Source organism: Kalmanozyma brasiliensis (assembly GCF_000497045.1).
Source record: "Kalmanozyma brasiliensis GHG001 unplaced genomic scaffold PSEUBRA_SCAF20, whole genome shotgun sequence".
NCBI classification, from domain to species: domain Eukaryota; kingdom Fungi; phylum Basidiomycota; class Ustilaginomycetes; order Ustilaginales; genus Kalmanozyma; species Kalmanozyma brasiliensis.
The window spans coordinates 268,120-280,949 of record NW_015961960.1 but is presented as its reverse complement, the minus strand read 5'-3'; the positions used below and the strand labels follow the sequence as shown (position 1 = coordinate 280,949).

At 58.5% G+C, this 12,830-nt stretch overlaps 6 protein-coding genes across 6 annotated transcripts; 3 read left to right on the top strand and 3 right to left on the bottom strand.

The window, feature by feature from the left end:
• Window positions 1-67: 67 nt before the first annotated feature.
• Window positions 68-2,968, bottom strand: PSEUBRA_003201 (ATPase, AAA-type, core; the record flags this gene model as incomplete). The annotated part of the gene is made up of 1 exon (XM_016436297.1): window positions 68-2,968. The coding sequence occupies one exon, from the start codon at window positions 2,966-2,968 to the stop codon at window positions 68-70; it is 2,901 nt and encodes a 966-aa protein (XP_016292368.1).
• A 385-nt stretch (window positions 2,969-3,353) lies between these two features.
• On the top strand, window positions 3,354-4,844 carry PSEUBRA_003200 (Branched-chain alpha-ketoacid dehydrogenase kinase/Pyruvate dehydrogenase kinase, N-terminal; the record flags this gene model as incomplete). The annotated part of the gene is made up of 1 exon (XM_059464987.1): window positions 3,354-4,844. One exon carries the CDS (start codon window positions 3,354-3,356, stop codon window positions 4,842-4,844), a length of 1,491 nt encoding a protein of 496 aa, XP_059320669.1.
• A 276-nt stretch (window positions 4,845-5,120) lies between these two features.
• On the bottom strand, window positions 5,121-5,906 carry PSEUBRA_003199 (yaaH; the record flags this gene model as incomplete). The annotated part of the gene is made up of 1 exon (XM_016436306.1): window positions 5,121-5,906. The coding sequence occupies one exon, from the start codon at window positions 5,904-5,906 to the stop codon at window positions 5,121-5,123; it is 786 nt and encodes a 261-aa protein (XP_016292366.1).
• Window positions 5,907-7,917: 2,011 nt separating this feature from the next.
• Window positions 7,918-8,924, top strand: PSEUBRA_003198 (yaaH; the record flags this gene model as incomplete). The annotated part of the gene is made up of 2 exons (XM_016436335.1): window positions 7,918-8,242; window positions 8,338-8,924. 2 exons carry the CDS (start codon window positions 7,918-7,920, stop codon window positions 8,922-8,924), a joined length of 912 nt encoding a protein of 303 aa, XP_016292365.1.
• Window positions 8,925-9,438: 514 nt separating this feature from the next.
• PSEUBRA_003197 (Pyridoxal phosphate-dependent decarboxylase) lies at window positions 9,439-11,204 on the top strand (the record flags this gene model as incomplete). Its single annotated transcript, XM_059464986.1, has 2 exons — window positions 9,439-9,452; window positions 9,551-11,204. The coding sequence occupies 2 exons, from the start codon at window positions 9,439-9,441 to the stop codon at window positions 11,202-11,204; spliced, it is 1,668 nt and encodes a 555-aa protein (XP_059320668.1).
• Window positions 11,205-11,397: 193 nt separating this feature from the next.
• Window positions 11,398-12,324, bottom strand: PSEUBRA_003196 (uncharacterized protein; the record flags this gene model as incomplete). The annotated part of the gene is made up of 1 exon (XM_016436310.1): window positions 11,398-12,324. One exon carries the CDS (start codon window positions 12,322-12,324, stop codon window positions 11,398-11,400), a length of 927 nt encoding a protein of 308 aa, XP_016292363.1.
• Between the last annotated feature and the right edge of the window lie 506 nt (window positions 12,325-12,830).

Here is a 12,830-nt window from a genome sequence, read left to right as displayed (position 1 = left end):
TCACAATCAAAGTCAAACAGCAGCTGCTGGGCAAGGACATGTCCGATCGAATGTGCGTGTGAATCCATCAGAGCATCTTCCTCAGCCGTTCGTCGGGATCGTGTTCGAACGCCAACCGCACCTCGTCCTCCTGGCAGGCGAGCATCAATCTCGCGAATCCAGCCGCGCGACCCGTCCCCGCTCCCTGTCCCACACAGATGATGAGTCCCAACGACGACAGTGTAGCCAAGGGGCCATTGAGGCACGTCTCCTCCTGCGCCGGCTGCGGGTTGAAGCTCGTTGTGGTCGTAATGCCGTACATCCTACAAATGGCGTGGTGGTGAGCCGAGATGTCTTGCACCTCCGCTTCGGCTAGTCCGCTGCGACGGAGACACGAGAGAAGGCTGAGCAGCAGCACTTTGGCGTGCAACGGCAAGGAGAGGATGTGCGACACCTTGCCCGATTTCACCATCGAGTCGAGCACGGATTTCATGTCGAGGATCGTCACCGGTTTGGGGGTGGACAGGGCGGCAGTGCGCGCTTTGAGCTCCACGAGTTCGATCGAACGGCGACAGACATCGAGCATGCGTCGTGCGTCGCCGGAGACGTTGGATACGCGCTTGGAGACGTACGTGATCGCGTCGAGGCTGAGGACTTTGCTGCACCCACTTGCGTCGTCTGTCGCCGCGGCAGGATCGGTGGTGTCAGGGGTGATGCCAAGCCGAGACTTGACGATTTCCACCAGCTGCTTGTCGGTGTACGGCATGAAGGTGATGCGCGTCATTCCGAGACGACTTGCCACTTTAGCATTGAGCGTTCGTTCTGGCAAATCCATCGTGTTGGCCACCGCGATGACCACGAGTCGCGACCCGCGCGTGTTGGGCCAGTTGAACATGTTGTACATGACATCCTGTCTCGCCGTCACGAGCTGATCCAGTTCGTCCATCAGCACCACCGTTGCTGCTCTCCCTGGTCCCGCGCCCACACCCGCACCGCCCGCCGCACCGCTCATCTTGGCCCCCACCCTCGCAAAGTGCGAGCTTAGCAACCCCAACGCCGTCTTAGGCGACGTCCTTTGTCCACCCGAAATCGCACTCCACAACAAAGTATACGCCTGAGAAGCATCCGCCAACTTCATACCATTGATCTCGACAAATGAGAACGGGTTCATCTCGTTGCGCTCCGCCCTCGCCGTCAGCGCGCGAATCACCTCGCGCACCGTCGCAGTCTTTCCCGTGCCAGGCACGCCAGAGACGTAGACGCACCCACCGATGCCTTCCTCGACAGCGTCTTCGACGCAGGCCATGATCTCCTCGTACTGGTCCTCGCGGCACGGGAGGTGGTCGGGTGTGGCGCCTACGTGCAGCAGACGCTTGGCGCGGTCGTGTGCGCTCAGCTTCTCTTCGTCGGGCAGAAGCGAGAGTTTCGGTGGTCGTGCGGGTAGAGCGGGATGCGGAAGATTGCGCATCTTGAGCCCCATGAGTCGCGCTTTGGATCGAGGCGTCGCCTGCGCCTTGGCAGGACTCGCTAGCCCGAACGCCATTTTCTGCGGCGTCGACAGCACGCGTCGTTTGGTTGGCGTCATTGGTGGTGCGTCCTTGGCGAACTTGGCCCGCTTGCGAGGCGTTAGGTTGAACGTCTTACCGAAGTCGTCGTCGTCGTCATCGTTCTCGGGGTCGCTGGGAGGGGCGCTGAACTGCGAGCCTTCGTTGTCGGACGACTCGGGCGTGTCAAGGTGCCTCGCTTTGACGAGAAGGTTGTCTTCGACCTCGAACTCGTCTCCGCTCTGGAAGGAGTCGTCGGAGGCGAGATCAGAGTCGGACGAGAAGCCGCCATTGGCCTTCTTGCGGTTGTACTTGCGTTTGGGCGCTTCAACGCCGGCCGAGAGCGAGTCTTCCTTGCGTGGCCGTCCCGGTCGTCGTTTCGGTGCAGAGTCGTTGATGTCGGCGACCGAGGAGGGGGTGTCTGCGCGGCGAGAGCGTGTCATATTGGAGGTGGACGCGACAGAGGACGGTGTCGAAGCTCGCACGGCTCTACGAGGCGTGGCAGCGGGGGTCAGGGTGCCGCCTGACGCCACATGAGCATCCCTCTGCGCTTGCTCGACGAGGTCTTTGACGCCTTGGCCTTGCGAAGTGGCCACGTCCGAAGAATCATCCTTCAAATCCCAGCCTGCCCCTTGCTTTCCCTTCTCGATGAGTCTGGACCAATCGATCCTCCAGAACAGCTCTCTGTTCGGGTCCACTGCACGCTCGCAGAAGAGATGCGTTGGGAACGACTTGTTCTTGTAGAGTGTGTGCGTCTTTGCTGGCTTCTTTTTGCCGCTCGATGGACTGTCGACTGGGAGGTTTGTCTGTGCGGCTGACAGCGCAGAGGACTCCTTGATCGCCTTGGAGCATTCTGGCTGACTCGAATGGATGTGAACCTTTGAAATGATCTCATCAACATCGAAGGAGTAGTCGTGTAGTGAGGGTCCGGCCTCGAAAGCGTCACCTTCCTTGCCTGATCTTGTGCTGGTCTTTGTTCTGCGTTTGGTGAGCGATGTGGCTTTATGGGTGTAATAGATCTCGTGTCGACTGGTGATGCCTGCCATGCGCTTCTTTGCCATGGTCGACATCCATTCTGGCCAATGCAGGAGACGGCAAACGCCGAAGATCTTGCCCTCCTCGGTTGCATCTGTCCAGAGATGGGTCAGGACGCCAGCGAGAGGAGCCTGGTAGGAAGACGGCAAGTAGACGACATCGCCGATGCGGAACTCTTCTTGCTCGAGCATCTGCTTGGATGTAGACGGTGATGCCTTTCTGAGTCGAGGATCCTGATTCTCGTCTTCGTCATCGGAGGACACGTCCTCTGCGTCCGAGTCCGGTACCTCTTCGACTGTGCGTGGTTGACGAGTGAATGCTCGAAAGTGGCTGGTGGAGGAACCGGCCTCTGCGGATGAGACCGGTTCGAGCGGCTCGAAAGCGTATACTGGCGAGCTGGCTGATGGCATCTTGCTGTTGCTGGGAGTGCCGTGTGATGAGAGATAGGAAGGAGGAGAGAGTGTGGGGGTTGAGGTGGTTTGCAACTGCGCCATTCGAAACTCGAAACCAACACTTTGGCTGCGGTGTCTCGCTTTTGGCTCCTTTCATCTGGCATTTCTCAGTTCCAATTTCCCTGCACTTTTTACGCGTGGCGTAAATTGAGGCTCCAAAATTGAGACGCGTTTCGAGTCGGGAAAGGCCCAATTCGCACGAGAAAGAGCGCACGAGCCTCTGTCCACATGGCACACGGCACAGCTCTAAATCTCAAAACCTTCAAAACCTTCCGGTGTTGCTGAGCATTGCCCTCCGTCTCGTTCCACCGTAGCGTCAAAGGCACCGCTTCTACTATCGAGGATGATGGTCAGATCCGCAATGACTGGCCTACGTTCAGGCGCCGCGGTCCTCCGTCGACCACACGCAGTATCGCCAAGTACGCATCTCCGAACGCTCTCGTCCTCATCACATACCGGAGAGAAACGCTACTATCCACCACCAGAGCCCTTCATCAGCAGCAGCGGCGGGGGCGACACCATCTCGATCGAGCCCTCTCCCTTCTCCACATTTGGCGCATCGCCGGACCTTCTCACACACTATCTCTCGCTTCAGCCTGCTCCTCTGACGCTTCGTCAGCTCATGGCTCAGGGCGGCAAGCCTGGTCAAGCGCTCACACCAGAACAGCTCCTTCTGTCAGCACAACATACACATCGAGAACTTCCCATTCGTCTGGCCCGAAGGGTAGGCGGCTTTCGCGCTTTGCCCTTCATCGTCGGCAGCAACCCCTTCATCTCCAGGATAGCCAGGCTGTACGCATCCAGCTTCGAAACCCTCGTCAAGTTCGGCCAGATCCAGACGCAGGAGGACAACCAGCGATTCACCGCCGTCATCGAAGACCTCGTCTCCGCCCACGCGCAGAATATCCCTACCTTGGCACGAGGCTTCCAAGAAGCGAGAAAGTACATGGAGGCACGACAGATCTCGGCCTTCCTCGATGCCGCCATCCATTCACGAATTGCCATCCGCATGATTGCCGAACAACATCTCGCCTTGTCAGCCACCTCTCATGGTCTCGATCCTAAGCCTGTCACCGACGCCGACCCTTCCTCTTCGCACGACGACCACCCACACCACCTCGACCCCGATCTTCCCGCCGAAGGCACCTCCAATCAGGGCCACCACGAGTACGGCAGCCCCACCGCCGTCGGGATCATCGAAACGCAGCTCAGTCCCGCACGAATGACCCGCATGTGCGCCGCCTTCGTCCGCGATCTCTGCGAAGGCACGCTCGGCGCAGCCCCCGAACTCATCCTCGAAGGCGACCTCGACGTCACCTACACCGGCGTGCCCGTCCATCTCGAATACGTCATGACCGAGCTGCTCAAGAACTCGTACCGCGCCACGACGGAAAACTTTTTCAGAAAGGGAGCAGTGGGCACGATGCCGCCGGTGATCGTCACCATTGCTCAGTCTCCGAATCATGTCTCGTTGAGGATTAGGGATCAGGGAGCGGGGATCTCGCCCAGTAATCTGCCCCACGTGTTTAGCTACGCATTCACCACTGCGGGAAGTAGCGAGATCGAGGACGCAGAAGAGACGGGGGGCGGACCGTACGCCATGCAGGCGGTCGGCGGGACGGGAGGAGACGCGCTCGCCGAGATGGGTAAGATGGGCCTTGCATCGGGATTAGGCACGCTTGCAGGACTGGGTTACGGTTTGCCCATGGCAAGGATCTACGCAGAGTACTGGAAGAACGGCTCCGCCTTGGATCTCGTTTCGCTCTATGGCCATGGCTGCGATACCTTCGTCAAGCTCCCCAGGCACATCGAGCTGTCCAACACCGTCATCTAACGGCAACTTGCCCGGGCAAAAGAGAGCCGGAAATCGAAGGCTGCGGCAGACTATACCACTTTCATCATCATACACATCACAGACTGTATTTGTATCTCGTTCATCACATCGCATTATCGTCTCACCAAGTCGTCTTAGGCAGATCTGCACACTTTGCTTGCTTGATCTTCTAACATCCATTCGCGTCTGAGGTGAACAAGTAGCAGCTACATAGTTGGAAAAGATTAGGTCGGGAGACGGGACGATTCGGAGGGCACTCGACTTGGCAGTGCCATCTTACTCGATCCTGGGCAGGGGGAAGACGGGGAGGATCTTGAGTCCCTCCTCGGCGAGCATGACCGAGGTGGCAGCGTAGAAGAGCGAGACGCCGGTAGCGATAAAGAAGGCGCCGGCAGCCTTGAGGATGGTCTGGTTGGCCTCGCCCTTGATGTAGCCGCCGCCGAGGCAGCCGAGGGCGATGACGATCATCAGCGCCGCGCCCGAGGTGGGGCCCGAGGTTCGCATCGATGCGAGGAAGATGAGGAAGATGGGGATGAGCGAGATGAAGTAGACCATGGCGGCGGCTTTGTAGTACTCCTCGAGACCGGCAGCCTGGCTAGTGCCGCCGAGGATGTAGGTCGCCTGGATGCCGGTCCAGGGCAGGAAGAGCAGCGAGGAACCGCCGATCAGACCAGCCAAAGTGCCGGCCGTAGTGGCAAGGAACGTAGAGCCCTCAGCAAAGGAGAACATGCACGCGGCAAAGTTGCCCACCATACCCAAGGGCAAACCCAGCGCCATGAGGATCGCTGGGTTGCGAATACCGCGGTGTCCAACCAGAATCAAACCCAGCATCAGCAGATACGCGCCCGTAGCAATGGTCACCAGAGGGAACGGGTTCGCAATGCGACGGTGGTAGATGGGGAAACCGGGCTGGGAAGAGTCCACCTCGTGGCCACCGGCAGTCATGGTGCGCGTCAGTCGGTGTCCCTTGGAGGTGACGACGTGGTCGCTGCCATTGGGGTCCTCCGAGAGACCCCACTGCTCCTTGAGGTTGGGGTGCTTGTAGTTTTGCTGCGTCGTCATGGTTGCGAGACTTGCTTGTGTGGCTTGAGGGATACGACAGGGATGAGAGATGGAGGACGTCGAGTGTACGAGATGGTGGGCGGGAAGGAGACGGTGATGAGGACAAAGGAGAAGGGCGCTCGAGTGGGACTCAGATGACTTGTTGACACACTCAAGGGCTCGATACAGTGCGGTCAGATCAAGGGGCCTCCGTTGGGGCGAGGATTGCGGGGAAGCTTGGACCACCCTTGCTCCTGTCGTCGACGAAACACGGTCGAGCGAACATTGCCGATGCTGCTGCCGAGGTGCAAGCAAGGAGGGAGAGTCGTTCTCGGCTGGACGCATCTGTGTTGCTCTGTGCCCCCATCGGTCTGTCTCATTCGACAACGTAGGCGGCGGCCAATCGTTCAGAGAAGCCACAGGAACAGCATGATCCATTGAAGCTGCCCTAAGGCACAGTCAAAACACGCTAGTCACGGGGCACATGGCCCCTAGCTATTGAGGAGCAAGAGGCAGAGGCTGCCATGTCATCAGAGCGGGTGTGCGGGGATGAATCTCGCGGACTGGAGCGGCGTTCGATGCTAAGAAAGTGCCTGACGAAAACGAGCCGCGGAGAATGGGGATGCGGGGTGACACCGCATGACCTCTGCATGGTGTCCGCTTCGGCAAAGCAAATCCCAGTCCGGTGATAGTTGCCGAGCCTCGTCAGCACCAAGGCTGCCCTGTGCGTTTGGAACTCCTGCCTAAGCACACCGCATGGTCGTGTTGTACTAGAGACACTCCCGTGTGTAGTCATGATAGATCCTGATAGACTGTCTTGGCAAGTCATGCGATTTGGATCGAGCCAGCTCGGCAAACGAGATCCACTCGGTCGGACTCACAGATGTTTGCATTGCTTACACGCAAAGTGACGAATTGAGATGCCACATCCTCAGACCACATGCGGTGAGCTGAGACGAGATAATGAAACGGGGTCACATGGCCGTCTACACTCCCGCTCTCCATCGTTGAAGCAAGAGATGCACAGGACTATCGTGACCAACTCCACACTAAGTCCTGCCGATCGGCCTGGGGTTCGGACGAGCAAAGTGCGGGGATTGATTGTGGATGCCGACGGAACAGAAAATTCTGCGATGCGCGCGCGGCTGGAGGCGGCCATAGAACAGGCAAAGGCTCTTGGTTCAAACCGAGCGACAGCGGCAGAGGATGAGGAAAGGGGTCGATGTTGTTGGGCGAGGTGCTCGCTGAGTTGCCGAGTGTTCCGTCAAGATGCTTTACCCCGCATTCGACCAGTGTGGAGAGAAGCAAAAAACACTCGCCGACCGCCGCTGCCGCCGCGGCAAATCGGTCTCGGATATCAGTCACTTTGTGCAGAATTGCACTCTCCGACACCTTTTTCTCCGCGGCCGGGTACCACCGCAGCATCATCATGACCACCTCGATGCAGCTTCGCCTTGTCCACCCTGTCATCAACTCGCTTACCACCCGTCCTCGTACGTGGCGCGGCTTTTGCAGTAGCATGGTCGCCTAGAGGCGTAAACACAGTCACAATGTACCAAGTAGCCATTGCCGACTCTTTCGCCTGTTGAGTGTGTCATTCTTACCCCGCTTCCGTCCTTGACCTCCCTCGGTTTCCCACATCTGCGTTTGCCGAGGTCTCGCTTTTTTGACCAACAGACCCTCGAAAGTGTGGGGAAAGAGAAGGAGCATGGGCCATCAGGTCTTAGACAAAGGCTGCACGCGCGCAGTGCTTTGCACGACCGTTCCTTGTTATGGTCTTGCAGTGGACAAAGTGCTTGTCTCCTCTTTGCAAAGCCGGCTCTCGCCTGTGCAGATTCTGCAGAGAAGAGTCCGTCCCGCATGACCCCACCGTATCCTCAATGGACGGGGGGCCTCACCGGATCTTTTACCCCTCCCAACTTGTTCATCGCTCCTCGTCACTCGTTTCCCCTCTTCGCTCAAGATCGTCGTCTCCATCGTCACGCACACCACCACCGATCCTCCCTCCTAGCATTCACACACCTTCGCAACTATGTCCGCAAACGGTCATCAGATGACTGCCGCCGCGCCCGGCACCACCATCGGCAGCAACTCTCCCTCTGCCCTGGATGCTCATGCTACCAACGGCCATGCCACCAATGGCCACGCCAACGGCAACGGCTACTCCAACGGCAACGGCAATGGCCATGGCAGCTTTGAGAACGAGAAAGCTCATCAAGCGCCCATGTACCACGGCGGCGCTGGCGGTGGAAACCATCTCAGCCGCACCTTGACCCCCGGTGGGCACTACGCCGATGACGACCTCATTGCGATCGCCAACGGTCACAGGAGGATCGCCAACCCTCTTCCCCTCGGTGGTGAGTATTCTGAAGCCTGCAGTCTGACTTCGCAGCCATCATAGACCTCGTCTGAGCAGCCATACTGACATGTGAATGCGTCTTTTCCCTCATAGTCTTCGGTTTCTCAACGACGACCCTCCTTCTTTCGCTCTACAACATCCAGATTGAGGGAATTGCCATCCCCAACGCGGTCCTCGGCTTCGCGCTCTCTTACGGTGGTCTGGCGCAGTTCCTCGCGGGTCTGTGGGAGTTTGCAGCGGGCAACACGTTTGGTGCGACCGTCTTCTGCTCCTTCGGCATGTTCTGGTGGGGCTACGCGGTGATTCTCATCCCCTTCTTTGGCTTCATGGGACAGTACGATGGTCAGCCCGGTATCTACTCGGCCCAATCGCCGTTTGCAGCTGAAGCCGATAGCGCTATTGGCCTCTACCTCTGGATCTGGTTCGGTATCACCACCATCTACCTCATCGCATCCACGCGTGGCTCGGTCTCGCTCTTTGTGCTCATCTTCCTGCTCTGGGTCACGTTCATCTTCCTCGGCGCCCACGCCTACACGGGCAACGCAAAGCTCCAGACTGCCGGCGGCGCCTTCGGTATCGCCACCGGCTTCGCGGGCTACTACCTTGGTATCGCGAGCTTCCTGAGCCCCTACAACTCGTTCTTTACGCTTCCGGTCATTCCTCTCGGCAAGAAGGACTGAGAGACGCTCGCTCGAACAGCTTGCTTTACCGCGACGGGGCTGCTCGACTTGGTCGGCCTTCGACTGCGTCGCGTTCCTCTCGAACCCCTCTCTTTGACATCTGGCACCTGATTAATATTTGTAATGAAGTACATGTCGCTCCTCGTGAATGACAGCAATGCACGCGCAAATTTGTCGAGCTGGCTCACTCCTGTCCGATTGAGGAGCCGTACTCTGAGCAGGGCTTTGCGCCTGTGAGCATCAAGGTGTTGCGTGCAGCCGGCTCTCACAAGGCCGTCGAGGAGTGTGTGAGGCAGCCGGAGGTCTCGGCAAAGGCGCCAAAATTGTGAATGTTACGCCGGCCTTACTGCAGGCACGACTCTTGTCGGCTATGATCCCGGTTGCGAGTCGACTTCTTCTCAAGATTGGCAGCATAGCCGGCTTGCAGCGTCTTGTTCGTCGAGCTCACCTTCTTATCGTCGACATTCTCCCTCACCATCATCTCCGCCTCACTTGCAGGCAGCATCCCTGCAAGATGGACATCGAAGGGTAAGTGGCGACCTTTCCATATAGGACGACTTCCACTACGCTCCCTATCTGACCATCCCCCACTCTGATGTGCTCCTCATCTGCCTCCGCTCGCACAGCTTCCGCAAAGCAGGCTACGCAGCCGTCGACCGAATCTGCGACTATTACTCGTCCCTCTCCACCCTCCCCGTTTCCGCTCAAGTCCAACCCGGTTTCCTCTCCTCCTCCATCCCCTCTCACCCACCTATCGCCGGCGAGCCATGGTCCACCATCGACAACGAGTATCACACCACCATCATGCCCGGTATCACCCACTGGCAGCATCCCAACTTCTACGGCTACTTTCCGTGCAATGCCTCGTTCGAAGGGTGCATCGCCGATCTGTACTGCGCGAGCATCTCCAACCCGGGGTTCAACTGGAGCGTGTCGCCGAGTGTCACGGAGTTGGAGATTCTGATGGTGGATTGGGTGGGGCGGATGCTCGGGTTGGACGAGAGTTTTCTGAGCACGAGTGAGGGAGGGAAAGGTGGAGGGGTGATCTTGGGTAGTGCAAGTGAGGTCGCGCTGACAGTGGCGATCGCTGCGAGGGAGAGGTGCATCGGGTTGCTCGCGGAGGAGTATCCCATGCCCACCCCCAGCGCACCCGAAATGAATGGCACCGCGAGGACCGAAGACCAGAGTCTCGATGCGGAACAAGACATCGCCACATCCACCCAAACAGCAGCACAGATGGGCGAGTCATCGACGCTCACCGCAAGCACGCGGCTCGCACAGTGGCGCGGCCAGCTCACTTCCCGCTTGGTCATGTACGGCACGACGCAGACGCACAGCATCGCAGCCAAAGCAGCTCTGATCCTCGGACTGGACTTTCGCGCCCTCCCCGTCTCCGCACCGGACTACTCGCTCGACGGCGCCACGCTTCAACGCGCCATCGACGAGGACACCGCCCTGGGTCGCGTCCCCTTCCTACTCATCGCCACCATTGGCACGACCTCCTCTGGCGCAGTGGACAACCTCACCTCCCTCCTCCCCATGATCCAAGCCCACCCGACCATGTGGCTGCACATTGACGCAGCCTACGCCGGCGTCTGCCTCTCCCTCCCCGAACTGCGCGAGTCGATGCACCTCGATGCGATCAATTCCGGAAAAGGGGTGGACAGCTTCTCCACCAACCTGCACAAATGGGGGCTCGTCCAATTCGATTGTTCCCCACTCCTCGTCCGGGACCGTGGAGATCTATCGCGAGCACTCACCGTCACACCCGCCTACCTGCGCACCAAACACGGCGATGCAGGGGACGTGCTCGATCTGCGCAATCTCCAAATTTCCTTGGGAAGACGGTTCAGGAGTCTCAAGATTTGGTTTGTCCTCCGCTCCTTCGGCATCCAAGGCTTTCAAGCGCATCTACGACGAACGATCGAGCTGGCAGGAGTGTTCGAGCAGAGGTTGAGAGAGGAAGGTGAAGGACTGTTCGAGATTGTTGCGCCGCCAAGATGGGCCCTTGTTGTGTTCCGGATTAAGCCACCGGCAAGCGAGGCAGGTGGGGAAGGGGAGAGGTCGGACGCGCTGAATAGGGCGTTCTGGGAAGATCTGCAGGAGTTGTCGGACAAGTTCGTCTTGACCCAGACGACCTTGCCGGGAGTAGGGTTCTGCGTGCGATTTGTGGTGGGCAGCCCGCAGACGAGGAGCGAGCACGTTGAGGCTACGTGGGAGCTGGTCAAAGGGACGGCGAGGAGGACGTGGGCGCGATTCAGTGGCGAGGGCACGGCGTAGAAGGGTCGTTGGAGGTAAGGGAGGAGGTTGGAACGCTGCATTTTTGGAACTCATTAGCATTGTCTAGAGCAGATCGCAATACAAGGAAAGTCCGCTGGTGACGAGTGCCGTAGATCAAGATTTGCTGATTTGGATTGCATGATGAGTGACGTTCGTGTTGCGTCGAATGCTACCTGGATCTCGGCCCAAATCCTTACTTGAGCGGACTGAAAGGCAAGGGCCGCATGATCTGGGCATGCATCTTGTCGATCAGCTTGACCGTCTGGCTGACGGTATCGTTCCACGTCTCGACCTGCCATGCCATGTCCCTGGTCTTCTTCCTTTCCTCCAACGATGGGTATTCCCAGATGTGGAATACCGTGTGAAGTCCGCCAATCTGAGTGAACCAGGCGCCGATGGGTTCAACGAACTTCCTCCTCGCCTCGAGGCCGCGTCGCCAGTGCTGCTCCCATTCGAGCAAGTGGCCTGGCTTCAAGTGGTATGTCCTCAGCTCGTACAGCCCGTTGGTGGTCTGAGGTGGAGACGAGGGCCAGAAGGAGAATTCCTGGGTGAGCCAGTTGGATCGGTTGGAAAGCAGCGGTTGCAAACGTTTTGTGAGTTCCTGGAAATCGGGATCGGATCGAAGGGCAGATTCGGCCTTGTCATAGCCCGCATAGCCATCGTACTCCCAGATGTGGTAGAAGGTCTCGAGGTCGCCGACGATAACCTCCCAGCTGCCGGTGAGACGCATGGGAAGACCCTTGTCGGCGAGCTTTGGGAAGTATTCGGCGATGAGGGAGCGGTATTCGTCGGCGTGGGCTGGCGAGACGGATTGACGCTGGATCTCGTGAATGAACTTGCCACGGGCGACTTGATTAGAATGGGACTGGGTAGTGACGCCCTCGGCTTTAGCAGTCTCGGAGCCGTGGAGGAGCGACTTGAGGAGGCTTTGCTTGGGCTGCTGCGAGTTTTCCGCTTGAGAAGGCTTCTTCGCTGCCGAGCCCTGATCGGCTAGCACGGGGCGCGAGGGAATGATGAGCGAGCGCGATGCTACTAGAGTAGTGGCAGGTGTCTTGAAAGCGCTTGTGGACCAGCCTCGGGTGGCCGCTCGCATGCCTCTGCCAGCAACAGAGAGCGTCATTTTCGTAAGATAGCACGGAATGCAGATCTTGGTTCGAGCTTGCGTTGACGATGAATCCTGGACTCGTTCGTGACTCGGTCTCCGTGCTCGATCGAGGGCCTGGGGGTAGATGCTTCTTGCGGGAATTGGAAACGGCGGGTGATGGTAGGAGACGGAGGGGAAGTTGGAAAGAGAGCTCAGCTTTGAGCAAGCACATGTGGGGAAACAGGAGGCGACGCTCGAGCCACGCACACCCACTGACTCTGTGAGCTTAACGAACCTGGAATTTGCGGAGAACTGCTTTCTGACTCGCAGACCTCCGGCCCAGACTCTCTCAGCTCTTCATGCGAGTGTCTGCAGCACGTGACGTCAGCTTTGGCAAGGGGAGCAGAGGTCTAACAGCACTGGAATTTGTGCAAGGGCGTGGTTGATGCGAGACAGTCGCCGCAAGCGGAGCGTCATCGTCGTCTCGGCACTCAAGCCAAAAATCCGTTGAGAGTCTAATTTTGTGTATTCTCCTGTCTCAG